The sequence below is a fragment of the Mytilus galloprovincialis genome, chromosome 1, assembly GCF_965363235.1.
Source record: "Mytilus galloprovincialis chromosome 1, xbMytGall1.hap1.1, whole genome shotgun sequence".
Lineage (NCBI taxonomy): Eukaryota > Metazoa > Mollusca > Bivalvia > Mytilida > Mytilidae > Mytilus > Mytilus galloprovincialis.
This window is the reverse complement of record NC_134838.1, coordinates 107547877-107563268: the sequence shown is the minus strand read 5'-3', so window position 1 is coordinate 107563268 and position 15392 is coordinate 107547877. Positions and strand designations below refer to the sequence as shown.

Genomic DNA, 15392 nt, shown 5'->3' with positions numbered 1-15392 from the left:
TAATCGCACTTTGGTATCAATGTCATTAGACTAGTTTGGCTTGTTATTTGACAGGATATGGTTCCTGCCCGGGAAGTAGTATTGCAACCTCAAACCATATCCTTCCTCTTCTTGAAGAGGTTTACCAGAATTATTTTATTATACTATACTTTCACATGTAAATGCAATGTATACGATGTCTAGGTGATATTTTGTCAGACCCATACGAGTCGAGACGGGCTTAGGGTTACCGCACGGAGAAAACAAAAAAAAAGGTTCTTATCCTTCAAAGAAATTCCCGATGGTCTTTACTTATATAATTATGTCTTATTATATTATGTCAGCATTCTGTTTTGAAGAAACTGGTATACATAATTTCTGAAAGAATTTTATTATATAAAAATATGCTGTCTTCTTGGATTTTTTTAGAGAAAAATGTAAGAGCTCATTATATAGATATAGGAAGATGTGGTATGAGTGCCAATGAGACAACTCTCCATCAAAGTCACAATTTATAAAAGTAAACCATTATATCTTATGTATAATTAGAATTGGTTTTATTTTTTATTGAATACGGGATGTTTGAAGTACAGATACACCAACCACCGGAAGTGTTCTTAAAGGAATGTCTCAAAAGTTTTTCAATAATAATATTTCGCTTTACCTCTATTTCTAAATAACATTTCTACATAGATGAACAATTTAAAACCCTTTCAACCGATTAATGTACCGTGAAATGCGATTTTCCGTAAAATAACCATAATCTGATGCTTGCATCTAAATTAAACAAACCACAAGAACATTTTAAGATAACGCGTTCAATGCATTTTGTTTGAACAGTTCAGTCTATTTCCCACAACAAAGACAGCATACAATCCCCCTTAGGTGTGTATTGTACATCATTTTACAAATATGCAGTAATTGAAGTAGACCTTTTTCCAACCGAGTACATTAGTACACTATATCCTTTCGTGCCATGAACCAATGAAATCAACTGACCATAAGTCACGTGTAAACAGGTAAGTAATATATTCATTGTTGTTGTATATTACCTTATTGTATTAAAGGTAAAAATCCAACAAGGGACACACAAGATATATATTATAGCAGGTGAACAGCTGATAATCTCTGTAAAGAAGCTGCGGAATTTGCAATAATTAAAAATGGAATATTTAGACACTGTAGATAAACAATGTGAATCAATTGACTTTTCAAATTCGTGTAGACAATTTTACATGACAAGACTTAAGGCTACGGAAGATTTTAAACGACAAGCTGCACAATCAAATGCATCTTGTCAACAACATTCTAAAAGAAAAACTACGAAAATTGATAGTGCTATGGAAACGCTTAGAACAGAAATGGTAAGCTTTTTGTTTAATTTCTAACATACCTCTGTAAATAAATTGCACGTATATGTATTGGAAAAAAATTTGAAAGTGCAAGTAAGGCTAAACTTCATTATAGGTTACATTTGTATCCTGCTAAGATTTATTTCGTCGTTGCCTCGATGAAACAAATGCAATGCATATATCAATTGACCAAGAATGGTCTGATATGCAATTTTGAAGAGTCGTCTTGTTTGCGATCATACCATATTTTCTTATTTTTATATAAGCATCAGTAGGAATGTTTACGTTGCCAGTTGTTGGTATAGGTCAAACATGTCAAATTGTCTTGGCTTTTTTTACTTTCGTTTTATTTCGTAAAATAAATGTTGACATGTTTTAATTTGTTCACAATTTAATTGTCTGTTATTGGAAATTCCAGACATACCAGCAATCTAAGCAACAATTGTCCATTGAATACTTCAGATTTTATTGTGTTAATGCAACATTTGTAACAAACTACTATGATATAGCAAATCTACATAAAAGGATGGCTCACAGGGGGTGTAACAAACTATTATGTAGGTATTCAAACTGGACCATCAAAGGAAAAAGATAACACATCAACAATCTGTCACACCTGGACAGGTATATGTCGCAGGTGAAGGGCCTTTAAAGCAATACACAATCTCAATAGACCCTACGTATCACTGTCAATCTCATATTATAATTGGCTATATTATACTTAACTGTAAACTGCTGATCAAAGAGTCAGATAAGTTAAATGGAAAAAGAACTGTGGAATTCGGATGATATGACATAGAAATTACCTTTTGACCTCTTTTTAAATTAGCTCTATCTTTAAATCTTGACATACCCCCTACTTTGTGAGAATGCATGCTGATACGACAGAAGTAAGCTTCTGGCGACGAAAAACTAAGTTAAATATATGTAGAACCTTCAAGTGATTCCAGAAATATTGACAAGTTTTAAAATTCTTCCTGTGTCCTTAATGCTTGACAATTGAAGTGTCCAAATAAATGACGTAAGCTCCTAGAAAAAAATAAAAATAATTACAGATTATTTGACCAAAAAAAACAATATTTTATGTGTGTGGAATGACTGATGTAATTGGTTTAAACACAGTCTTCTTTGTAATTTTAAAGGGCAAAAGTACCGTTTAAATTTTATTTTATATTTCATTTATGTATTTTAGGCTTCCTTAATGGACCAGGATCTGTCTCTTATGAAACAACTGTTGACGCTTAATGAAACAATAGAGGAAATAAAATTCAAAAGGCTTCATGGGTCGAATAGTAACTCCATGGGAACGAGCTCGTGTAACCTTGACAACAGTGAGTGGTATGTTGGTGACAATGAAGTGCAAAAACAAAGTTGTGATACACAGTGTGAAAGACTTGCAGTTCCTCATATTCCTTCCATCAAAGTTACTTCAGACAGTTGTACAAGTGTGAAAAAATCTCAAAATCTGGACAATTATAAATTCGTAGAAAAAGAAATGATTATAGATGGCACAAAAAGACGTATTATTCACGGTAGAGGTAATTTCTCTATGGATTCTGGTTATGATGAGACAGAAGACTATCAAACAGATGTCGAAGTGACCTTGTAGTGGTCAATAGTGGTCAGTCCCCGCCAAAATACAGACATTATCTAATATTCAATCATGTTGGCACATTAGTCTCGCATAAATCAATCAATTGAACACGATCGTGGACAGTTAGTCCCGGATAATAATCTATAATTAATGAGCAGACCACAGACAGACGGGTAGAACAAGAAAAACAAACCTGGCGGAAGAAAATATAACCGGCAGGTAAATTCAAACATTATCAGATAATAACTTAAGTTATCACATATTTAATCTAATTTTCAATCATTGTTTAATATTGTCCAATATAACCACAACCGGACTGTACAGAATTATATACTAGTTAATCTTCTGATATTAATACTTTGTAACAATAAAGCTTATGGGGATTTTATTATGTTAAATTGTTTACAAAGAACAAATATTTCATAACATTTCTAGTTTTATGGTTTTATATTGAATAATTCATCGAAATAGGTTGAACGATAAATTATTAGTGAAACAAAATTTCAGACTTTTATTAATTTTGTTTTATCATTTATTCCTTTTAATTCATAATTTAATAAAATGTTTTATATTATCTTTTCAGATAACTTCCTAATTGTGTAGAAGACCGCAAGATGGGATATATGGCAATTTCAATTTATATATTTATTAACAATGTTCTAGTCAAAAATATTTATATTAAATCGATTATCTGTTATGAATTGTAACATTTTTGTTTGTCATTATCGTTTAATATAAAAAAAAAATAAAAAAAAATACAACTTTTAAACACAGAAGAAGAGAAAAACAAATAAGAAACTGAATTCCAATTAGAACCTTTTATGCCTGATTTTGGATGTCGGTGCATATACACTATTTGTGTGACTAAACTTAATTTATTGAAACTGCGTATTAAACTTACAAACCAAAAACTTGTAGTTCCAACCCAACGTAAAGTCACAATAGCAAAACTTTTATACGAGCAACTCATCATATTTGGTTTAACAGCAGCCATGAAAACACGCTTTGTTTTTAAAAAAGTATAGTTCATAATTGAAAAAAATCTGAAGACAGGGATACATATTCAAAATTAAAACCGTGTATATAAAAGCTGTTCAAAGATGGTGATCACCGCGGCTGTGTTGAAGCCCCATTGGTGGCTATGGCTGCTCTTGTGTCAGGTTGTTGTCTCTTTGATATGCACATTCTCCATTCTATTCTCAATTTTATTGTTAAGTTTAGTAAATATTGTGTTTTCATGGATCAGTCCAATACGTTGATATACGTCTACATGGAAAATTGTGAAATAGAAATAGTCTATATTATAATAATATATCATTTCTATATACTAGAACACACCCGTGATATCGCGGGTCCGTGACTGAATTAAAGTATATACATGTAACTATGCATAAGCCTAATTACATTATTGGTATTGTCATCTGATAAAGTCATGCTGATTATAAGATGCACAGTTTTCTCTGCCTTCAAAATCTTTCTGTTTTAACCCATCGACCTGGAACTTATCAATTATTGGTAATATTATTTTTTTGGAAAACAAAAGGGCCTGGAATGGAGTGCTTTTTAATCAACAGCTCTATATTGTTCTATATTACTTATAAATAAAATTGAATTATTTGACGTCATGCCGGCTAACAAATTGAAAACTGTACCTATACGCCTTAATGTTTAGTATTCGTTGTCATCTTAGAAAGTCATACTGATTAAAATACTACAATAGGGAACAATGTGACAATGATTGAATTTAGTAGTGTTAACCCTGTGGTAATGACCCGTGTATATAGCAAAATCCTAAATACACCGTATGTTGGTGCACCCGTAAGATGCGGAACGTACATATAAGATAATAGGTAACAGGTGAATATACTATTGGTATCGGTATCGGATTCGACCCGGAATTTGTTAATTATTGGCAATATTAATTAAGTGGACAACAAAAGGGTCTGGGGTGGTGTTATTTTTAATCAACACCATTGTCCTATATTAGCTATATATAAAGTTGAAATCTTTGATTTTTCGTTTTTACCCCATGACGGCTGACAAATTGGACCTCGTTATTTTAGTATTATAGATATACAACTACATGTATATACATTTTCGGAAGTATGCAAACAGGTACGAGCTTTAGAAACAAGACAAAATGCGATGCTCGCCGGACTTTTCTCTGGTTTCATATATATATATAGCGAGTAAAAACACATACTTTCAAGCAGTGTGCATACATTGTATATAGAAATGATTTTACACAATCGTGGTCTATTCAAATGTTTTCCGTGAGTAGATAAGACCATATTGTCGTGACTTATACCGACACTGTGACGTACGGCTTACAACATTGATAAAAACGCATACCGTATATATAAAAATAAGGATATGTGGTATGATTGCTAATGAGACAACTCTATCAACCAAAGTTCAAATTTAGTGGATTTAAGCATTTATAGGCAATCGTATGGCCTTCAACAATGAGAACACCCATACCGTACAATCGGCTTTATAAGCGGCTGCGACATAAAACTATGAACAATTCAATTGAGAAAACAAAAGGCCTATAACTTATAAAAAAAAAACAATTTACCAAAAACGAATATGACAGACATAAACCAATTACAACCACCGAACTACACATGCTCCTGACTTCGAATAGGCACATAAAGAATGTGGCGGAATTAAACATAGTTGTAAGCATTCAACCCTCCCCTACCTGGGATAGTGGTGCATGTAACAGCACAACATAAACATAAACGTGCAGTCAGTTTATGGCAAAATGGGGAAAATGGGAAAAATTTAAAAGTAAAACCAATTAATGACCTGGTTTATGAAAAACAATAAACGACAACTATTAAATATCAGGGTAGTGGCTTCGGACATGTACATAAAGAATGTGATGGAGTTACAACATGATTTATAAGATCCCAACACTCTCACACTGACCTCGGACAGTCGTGTAACAGTAAAACATAGTTTGATTTGTAAAATCAGTTGGAAATAGCTTATCTAATTATGTTAGCTAGAATATAATGAAGGCAGTGGCTATTCGTCCGGCTAGCCGGACAAATAGTCAAAAATGTCTATTCATCCGCATAAATTATAGGTATATTGATCCAATATCCACCCGTTTATAGTATGGATCACATTTCCGACCTTACATTGATTACGTGCTACGTGTACAATGTTTCGAGTTCTTTCGGAATTATATTCCAGGTAACTCTCTTCAGAGGTCGTCCGTTTTATTTTTATTTTCTAAATGTTTGTTTGTTTATTATTTTGTACATTTTATTTATTATTGTACCTTTTATTTATTATTGTTCGTTTTATCAGCGTATGGATAACTGGTTTTGGTTATTAGATTTAGTTTAAGATACGTTTCAATATGCATTTTTCATTGTCAACGCACCTTCCTTTGGTTTTAGTGTAACTGTCTAATTAATTTCTATTGGGAGACATTGATTTATTTCAAGTGTTTCTTAACGATTTTCCCAATGTTCCTGTTTCTTTTGAATGCTATTGTAGGTTTTTTATCAAAGAGATTTTTGAACTGTGGGTTGTCTTGAATTAAATGCCAATGTTTTCTTATAATGGTTTGTAAATTTTCCGCATTAGGATGGTATTGTGTTATGAAAGATATATTATAGTTATCTGTGTTTTTGTTTATGCTTGTTTCTTTGTTTGTTAATTTGTTTAATCTTTCTGTATGGGAAATATTTCTTAATATTTTATTTACAAAAGCGATTTTGTAACCTCTTTGTATTAATTTTTTCTGTAAACAAGTTTATTCTTTCATTAAAATTGTCAGGATCAGAGGTATTTCTAAGAATTCGTATTCCTTCACCTTTAATAAAGGATTTAAAACAACTTTTAGCGTGGTTAGAATTTTGGTGTAGATATTGGAATTTTTCAGTTGGTTTTGTGAGACATTTAATATCTAAGATATTTTCTTTTTGAAATCTCTGTCCTTTATACGTTTCTAAGTCTAGAAATTTCAAACTTTGTCTGTCAATTTCATAAGTAAATTGCAGTAGGTTGTGGTTTGTGTTTGCTATTTCGAAAAGAAGTTTAACTTCTTCCGTAGTACCTTGAAATAAAATATATCCATCATCTTTCATACGTTTATGAAATAATATTTTGTTTTTGTGTGGAAAGATGTTTAGAATTTTATTTATATGTTGGTATATAGCTATATCTGAGATTTGAGGACTTGCTACATGGCCTTGGCTAGCTCCTATAATTTGCCTATAACATTTTTTGTTGAAGGTAAATTCGTTATTAAGGAGAATTAAGTTTGTTATTTGTAGTAAATAGTCAAAACTGGGTTTTATTATGTTATATTCTAGGTTTTCATATATCCCCGTAACACTGTTTAGAGCGGCAATAATTTCGCTAAATCTTAGATTTGTGTAAAGGGATGTGATATCATAAGTCACCAGTAAAGTATCAGTTTCTATCTTTGATTTTTCGAGTAGACGTATAAAGCTACCTGTATCAGATATGTATGTAGTTTGTGTTTTAACTATTGGTAATAGGAAGAAATCCAAGTACCGCCCGATTCTTTCTAAAGGACCGTTGCATTGTGAAATGATTGGCCTTGCTGGTACTTGTATTTTAATTTCAGTTTGTTGTTTATAAATATCTTTCAGTATTTCGTTATCCACTTTATGGATTTTAGGCAGAAAGTAGGCAAAGGGTGTTGTTATATATTGGTTTTCGTATTTGATGTATTTAAATGTTATTTCGTCTAAGTAATTGTCTTTGTTCATGTTGTACACAATTTCATTAATTTTATTCATGGTATTTTTTATGTTGATTTCTGGTATTTCAATATAGTGTATTCCGTCGTTTAATTGACGTTCACCCTCATTGGCGTAGTCTTTTTTATTTTGAACTACTGTTATGTTGTTTTTATCCGCTTTGTGGATAGTTATTGTTTCAATGTGTCGTAAAGTACGTAGACATTGCGTTTCTTCTTTCGTCATGTTTTTGGTTTTATTTGGTTTATAATTTGAAAGTTCCATTTTTGTGTGGAATATGTACTGTTCTATAGGATTGTCGCCTATAATAGGAACACTAAATTTAGACTTTTCTTTAAATGGATGATTTGTTTTCGGAATAGTTTTGTATTCATGAAAGAAATGCTTTAATCTTAGTTTCCTTTCAAATTTTTTGAAATCTTTCATGATATTTGTCCTAGAGATTTTGTCCGTAGGTATGAAGTTTAAGCCTTTTCCCAACGTCATAATTTCTGTATTTGTTAATTTTCTATTTGAGAGGTTTAAAACAAATTGTTTGGCAGTTTTTAGGTTGCTATTTTGTTTGGCAATATTTAATTGCTGTTTTTTGTTAATGAATTTATAAGCATTTTTTGCTTTTTTGCTTTTTCGGCTGAATCGTCTGTGTTTAGACATGTTTCACAGTTAGACTGTGTGGTATCATAGATGCTTGGTGGTATTAATTTACATCTGCAGAGATAACATCAGTTTAATTAGATAATTGTATATCGATTTTTTGATTGGTCAGTCTATTCCTCAACAAATGAGAAGGCGTGATAATGTTTGAATGGCATACAGTGTATCATGTAACGATATCTCTAGGTGTCCTGATTAGTCAGGAATCATTTGGGTTTAGATAATCTTGTTTTCCTCTATCAATTATGAATTTAATTCTATCAATAGTTTTATTAGCTATGTGTGTTGCGTTTCTTCTATAATACATCTGTTAGAATGATTGTGTTAAGATAATTGTGTAAAGATAATTGTGTAGTTTGATTTGTTGACGTCCAATGGAAAATCAATAAAATTACAAATTCAGGATTTGCAATTTTATTGATTTGCCGTGTAAAATCATCAATAATCCAAACATCATAATTTCTTTATTTGACTCTGTATATTGAGCATTTTAGTTTTTTTTATATATATTCTGACTTAGATTGTATGCTTAATTAAAGTAACAGTTTTTAAACGTAGTCAGAAGTTTTTTTCAAATATAACTAAAAATATAAATAACATATATATATTTATTTTTATTCTTATTCAAGTCTATCAAGACTATATATGACACTATAATAAAGTATGAAACTTACAAGATGAATATGCTATAAGTATCCTAGTGATTGAATTGTTTATCAATCCTTAACTCACTGGCGTTTTTCACAAAATTAAGTTCTATTTGTTTAAATGTCTAGTGGCGAAAATATTCAATTGTTCAGTTTTGCCACAAGATCTTGTAGTTCTCTAAGAACATGTTTGTCAGCTTTTGGTTTTGACGTTGTCCAAGTTTTCTTTTGGTAATTTTGGTTTTCTGCTCTCTTTTGATATGGCTGGTTGTCTGTTCTTGGTTTCAGAGAAGCTGTGTAGACTTTCAGTTTATGTGTGAAATGTTCATTTATGTCTTTGTTTTTTGAGCTCAGTCTGGTTCTGGCTTCACCACTCTGTGCTGTTTCGGTACCAATTATTTCCATATTTTCAGAATATGTCTGATTTAGCTGCCGGCCAATGTCACTTATTTTGGTAGTGAGTGTTTCAAGTATGGATGCATACAATGTATCCTTAGATGTCTGAATGGCATTGTTTATGCTAGCGGTAATTTCACTATTTTCTTTCGCACCGACACTTCCTTTAAACGACACATTCAGTACTCCATTTCTAGTGTTACATTTCTTCTGATATTTCATCAGAGACACAAGTGTGAGCAGTGGATATCTCTGTTTGTTGAGCTTGTTTATATCCCTTATTGTATCTTCAGCTATTTGTATCTCATTTCTAGGTATTTGTCCACTTGGAATATCATTGACTTCCGAGTTGTTATCCTCGTTTGTATCTGTATTTTCATCATTTTCAATTACAATATTGAAGTCTACGTTTTCTGCCATGTTGAGATATAGGTATTAGTTTGTCTATTTGCGTTTTAGAGTTGTATAAGATTTCTTAGTATGTTTCCTTGATATAAGGAGTACCGATATTTGCTCTGAGATTTGAGGACTTGCTACTTGCTATGAAAACCTAGAATATAACATAATAAAACCCAGTTTTGACTATTTACTACAAATAACAAACTTAATTCTCCTTAATAACGAATTTACCTTCAACAAAAAATGTTATAGGCAAATTATAGGAGCTAGCCAAGGCCATGTAGCAAGTCCTCAAATCTCAGATATAGCTATATACCAACATATAAATAAAATTCTAAACATCTTTCCACACAAAAACAAAATATTATTTCATAAACGTATGAAAGATGATGGATATATTTTATTTCAAGGTACTACGGAAGAAGTTAAACTTCTTTTCGAAATAGCAAACACAAACCACAACCTACTGCAATTTACTTATGAAATTGACAGACAAAGTTTGAAATTTCTAGACTTAGAAACGTATAAAGGACAGAGATTTCAAAAAGAAAATATCTTAGATATTAAATGTTTCACAAAACCAACTGAAAAATTCCAATATCTACACCAAAATTCTAACCACGCTAAAAGTTGTTTTAAATCCTTTATTAAAGGTGAAGGAATACGAATTCTTAGAAATACCTCTGATGCTGACAACTTTAATGAAAGAATAAACTTATTTACAGAAAAATTAATACAAAGAGGTTACAAAATCGCTTTTGTAAATAAAATATTAAGAAATATTTCCCATACAGAAAGATTAAACAAATTAACAAACAAAGAAACAAGCATAAACAAAAACACAGATAACTATAATATATCTTTCATAACACAATACCACGCTAATGCGGAAAATTTACAAACCATTATAAGAAAACATTGGCATTTAATTCAAGACAACCCACAGTTCAAAAATCTCTTTGATAAAAAACCTACAATAGCATTCAAAAGAAACAGGAACATTGGGGAAATCGTTAAGAAACACTTGAAATAAATCAATGTCTCCCAATAGAAATTAATTAGACAGTTACACTAAAACCAAAGGAAGGTGCGTTGACAATGAAAAATGCATATTGAAACGTATCTTAAACTAAATCTAATAACCAAAACCAGTTATCCATACGCTGATAAAACGAACAATAATAAATAAAAGGTACAATAATAAATAAAATGTACAAAATAATAAACAAACAATCATTTAGAAAATAAAAATAAAACGGACGACCTCTGAAGAGAGTTACCTGGAATATAATTCCGAAAGAACTCGAAACATTGTACACGTAGCACGTAATCAATGTAAGGTCGGAAATGTGATCCATACTATAAACGGGTGGATATTGGATCAATATACCTATAATTTATGCATCCGCAGACGGATGGCCGGACGAATAGAGATTTTTAACTATTCGTCCGGCTAGCCGGACGAATAGACACTCCGTATAATGAACTAACACAAGGGCAGCAGGCACAAAGTATCTGTCTAAAAGTACTCACAGTTAATGATAGCTATGTTTTATATAGTTCAAAGTAAATTACAACTGGTATCAATCAGTACGCATCCAACGAATTTAGTATAATTGCGTCATAAGCACTTTGAGAAAAGTACAACCTTATGTAGTGTTAAACTATAGTACACAGTATCGACAGGTTGTATAGGACCATACGATTACATTTTTTTTTAGCAATACATACTAAGTTATTTATCATTTATCAATATTAGTACCGATAAAAATAATATCCAAAGACATTGATATGGTGTTGAATTGACAGCATTTAAAATTATGTTCATTTAGAGGATCAATTAGCTTGCTTTGGTCTATATATCTAAACAACATATATAAAGCTCTATAAACAACATCAGCGTAAAAATGAGAAAAAAAATCAAAAAAAGACAAGCAACATGATACAAAACACAACATAGTGAATGGAAGACTGGGCAACACGTGTTCAAATATTAATGGCACTTCATATTATAATGTCGTCTTGTATATTTAGTGAACGCTGGCTCGATATTTCTTATCTTTTATGCTTGAATGACATTTTTTTTACTTTTACGCTATGTCCATTTTTATGAAATCCATCATTGTACATCAATAAAGTTTTTATCGGTTCTGATTCTGCATTGTCTTTACAGTATTCGGTTTTAAGCGTTCTTGGTGAAGAAAGATCGAGAAAAGCGCTCGGACTCATGAAAGTAAAACTGTTTTAAATTTGTACAATATCTGTGTTTAGGTTTAGTATTCAGTTAATACGTTCTACTGATCTAATCGGGTTTGTGAAACAAGATTGATGAACAAGTAATCTAACTTATACACCAAGGTGACAGTTGTCACAGTGTGGGAACGGAACTGTACGGTTTTCTACTAATTTGGTCATTCGGGAGACTGTCAAGCGGTGCTCCGACATTTGCAAAATAACAAGTTGCTTGATGGAAACTTTGATGAACTCTTATGTTGCTATATAACGTTTCTGCTTCAAGTTTTGATAGCTAAAACATTCTTTATGTAAATATGAACCAATAAAATAATAAGAAAGATATATGCATTCAAACGTTTTCCTTAGAATGATGGAGCTCCGTGTAAAACGATCAAAATTGTCACACAACAGCGATCAAAAATGTCAAATAAACATCGAAAAATCAATGTTTGCTACCTGAATTTTCACATGTACCTTTTCGGATATATAGTCTTACCTATCTGAAAGTTTCAAAGCCATTGTCCCAGTAGAAATCAAAATATATTCATTTTCTCCATGTCGGATATTTTTATAGACTGTACAATCGCTTGCAAGTTTACTGTAATATCACTCGGAGCCTTTCTGTACAATCGCTTGGAGCTTTTCTTTTCATCGTTTGGCCAACTAGACAACTCCGAAAGGAGGGTAACCTACTTTACCTTGTTATGACTTCACGGTCCAGCTAGCAAGCAAGCTAGCCAAAGGTATTACTTTTTCCTACACACTCATTGCATTTTGCTGTAATCGTTTCTAGTGGCATATGACTAATTATAACTCTTAAGTAGATAATGCTTACTACTATCTCTTCTGCCACATTCGTGATCAGTTTATGTTTTCCATGATACTTTTGTCATATAAATATTTATTAAAACTACTGCAATCCAATACAATATATGTCTGGCATGATTTTTCTCTCCTTTTTTTCTGTTACGATTAAACAGTTACTTATTTGGTATTGTTTTTTTCATTTTTTTAAACCTAAATTACACACTTAAAAGTGTTAATGATGTTTGAAGCTTTTATTTGAATGGATGCAGCCTGCATTAGCGGATCCGGTATGCGGGGAGAGGGAGTTTTGGTGGTTGAAACCCCATTTTTCCCGATTATTTTTTTTATTTTGTGGACGTTTCAGTGTGTTCCGTGGTTTGGACACCCCTTTTGCAGAAAGGCGGGATCCGCACCTGGTCTGATATCGTAATTATAGTATGATGATCCGATCATTCATCTGATTTTTATAGTTTGGTCTTGTGCTGTGCTAGTTTTGGGGAGAAATGAGCGCACACAGGCATTTTTAACCCTGCCAAATTCTTTATGTACTAGTTTCAAGTCAATTAAGAGCTCGTAGTTTAGTGGTTGTCGTTGGTTCATGTCTGTCATATATATTTTTTGTAAATTGTTTTAGTCTATTATGAAATAGGCCCTCAGTTAAATTCGAAAGGTATTGATTCTTATTTTTCATGTCGGGACCTTTTATAGCCGACTATAATAATTGCTTAAATCCATTTATTTTTTGAACTTTGACAATCATATCACATCTCCTTATTTTTAAATTGAAGATATAAATGTGGTTTGCTAAAAATGTTGTTCTTACTAAAAAAAAAAAACAACGTTCGTTCGTTTGTCGGATGCTATAGTGGGGAATATTGAAAAGTTGCTGAATCGTGACATTGATATAAAAAAAAAATCATGTTGAAGGATTTTGTGTTTTCTCTGTTTTTCAGATTATAAGTCCTCTCCCATCCTTGATAAAATTTAATTTTACAGGACCTTTTTCTACAGGTAGCTATAGCTTGTAATAAACAGACATCTCATTTGAAATTATACCACATCTTCTTATTTTAATATCATGTTTATTGACATATACGTGTCTTTTCTTGGATCAGTGGTTATCTACCACCATTCCACATTCGAATTCCTTGTTATAGTTACCAAATTAAAAAGTGTTGGGTATGTGTAGATACACCATAGGAGGAGCTAAATTTCACGAGAAAGCTTCGCTGATATCGCAGGAAAGAAAATGTGTTACATTGTAGTTTCTGACTAAAAGTATGGGGTATCTAACATACACCACATGACCATTTTCAATCTTCTGGTAAACCAATCAGAGGGTCGATGTGGAACTGTGGTGTATGTGTCGATACCATCACACCTTTTTCAATGGAAAATCAGACAAACTATGGTACATATCAAGTTACAATATCCCGATCCTGTGATGAAAATATTTTGTTGTATTGTTCAAATATGTATTTATTATTATTTTTTAAATTGCTGGTAAATAATATATTAAGTAAAATTCAAATTATGCTAATTACCCTTAAAGAGAATCTAGTCACCTTTTCGGTATATATCTATACTATTAAACGAGAAGACCTCATTTTGGGTGTCGCTTCTCCTCCTTCCACAATAAATTAATCATCATGCCTCTATGTCCTATAGGTAACATGTATAGTCGCATTTGTCATCCATTCTTATGATCATTCAGTTTGGGTTATTTTGGGATAAAAACGAAAAAGAATGCGTCCGGATATTTTCCCGTCATTGGACAAAACTTTAAGTCAGATTAGACTTCCGGTTTGTGTTTTTCTGTACCAATCGGAACAACTCGGCCTTTCTGGTTGCACGAAGAAATAAGCTATTGTACTGCGTAGCGAGAATGGCCGAGTAGTTACGATTGTTTCTGTACTTTGAACATACAAAGACTATGAATAAAGTATATGAATTTGCTTTTTTGCTGTCATTTTGAGTTCTAGCATGTATCATCATTGCTTAACGTGTTTAAGTTTGGGTTATTTTGGGAGGAAAACGAAAATGAATAATATTTGCTATTTACTATCAATTAGTTTACAGTGGCGGATCCAGAACTTTTCATATAAAGGGAGGGGGGGGCACTGACTGACCTAAAAGGGAGGGGGTTCCTCTCATGCTTCAGTGATTCCCCATATAATCAACAAATTGTTTCAACGAAATGGGGTTCTGGCATGTATCATCCTTGCTTAACGTGTTTCAGTTTGGGTTATTTTAGGAGGAAAACGAAAATGAATAATATTTGCTATTTACTATCAATTAGTTTACAGTGGCGGATCCAGAACTTTTCATATAAAGGGAGGGGGGCACTGACTGACCTAAAAGGGAGGGGGTTCCTCTCATGCTTCAGTGATTCCCCATATAATCAACAAATTGTTTCAACGAAATGGGGTTCTAGCATGTATCATCCTTGCTTAACGTGTTTCAGTTTGGGTTATTTTAGGAGGAAAACGAAAATGAATAATATTTGCTATTTACTATCAATTAGTTTACAGTGGCGGATCCAGAACTTTTCATATAAAGGGAGGGAGCACTGACTGACCTA

The 15392-nt window shown here is 32.1% G+C and overlaps 1 protein-coding gene across 1 annotated transcript; it reads left to right on the top strand.

Moving 5' to 3' along the window:
* The first annotated feature begins 1037 nt into the window (after nucleotides 1–1037).
* LOC143053674 (uncharacterized) lies at nucleotides 1038–3147 on the top strand. The gene is made up of 2 exons (XM_076226495.1): nucleotides 1038–1343; nucleotides 2524–3147. The coding sequence occupies exons 1-2, from the start codon at nucleotides 1143–1145 to the stop codon at nucleotides 2938–2940; spliced, it is 618 nt and encodes a 205-aa protein (XP_076082610.1). The 5' UTR covers nucleotides 1038–1142; the 3' UTR covers nucleotides 2941–3147.
* The last annotated feature ends 12245 nt before the right edge of the window (nucleotides 3148–15392 follow it).

What these genes read in the sequence shown, in the direction of transcription:
- LOC143053674 (XM_076226495.1), top strand. Translation starts at nt 1,143, where the DNA reads ATGGAATATTTAGACACTGTAGATAAACAATGTGAATCAATTGACTTT. An exon ending in AAACGCTTAGAACAGAAATG is followed by an intron (nt 1,344 to 2,523) that starts GTAAGCTTTTTG and finishes TATGTATTTTAG; the next exon opens with GCTTCCTTAATGGACCAGGA.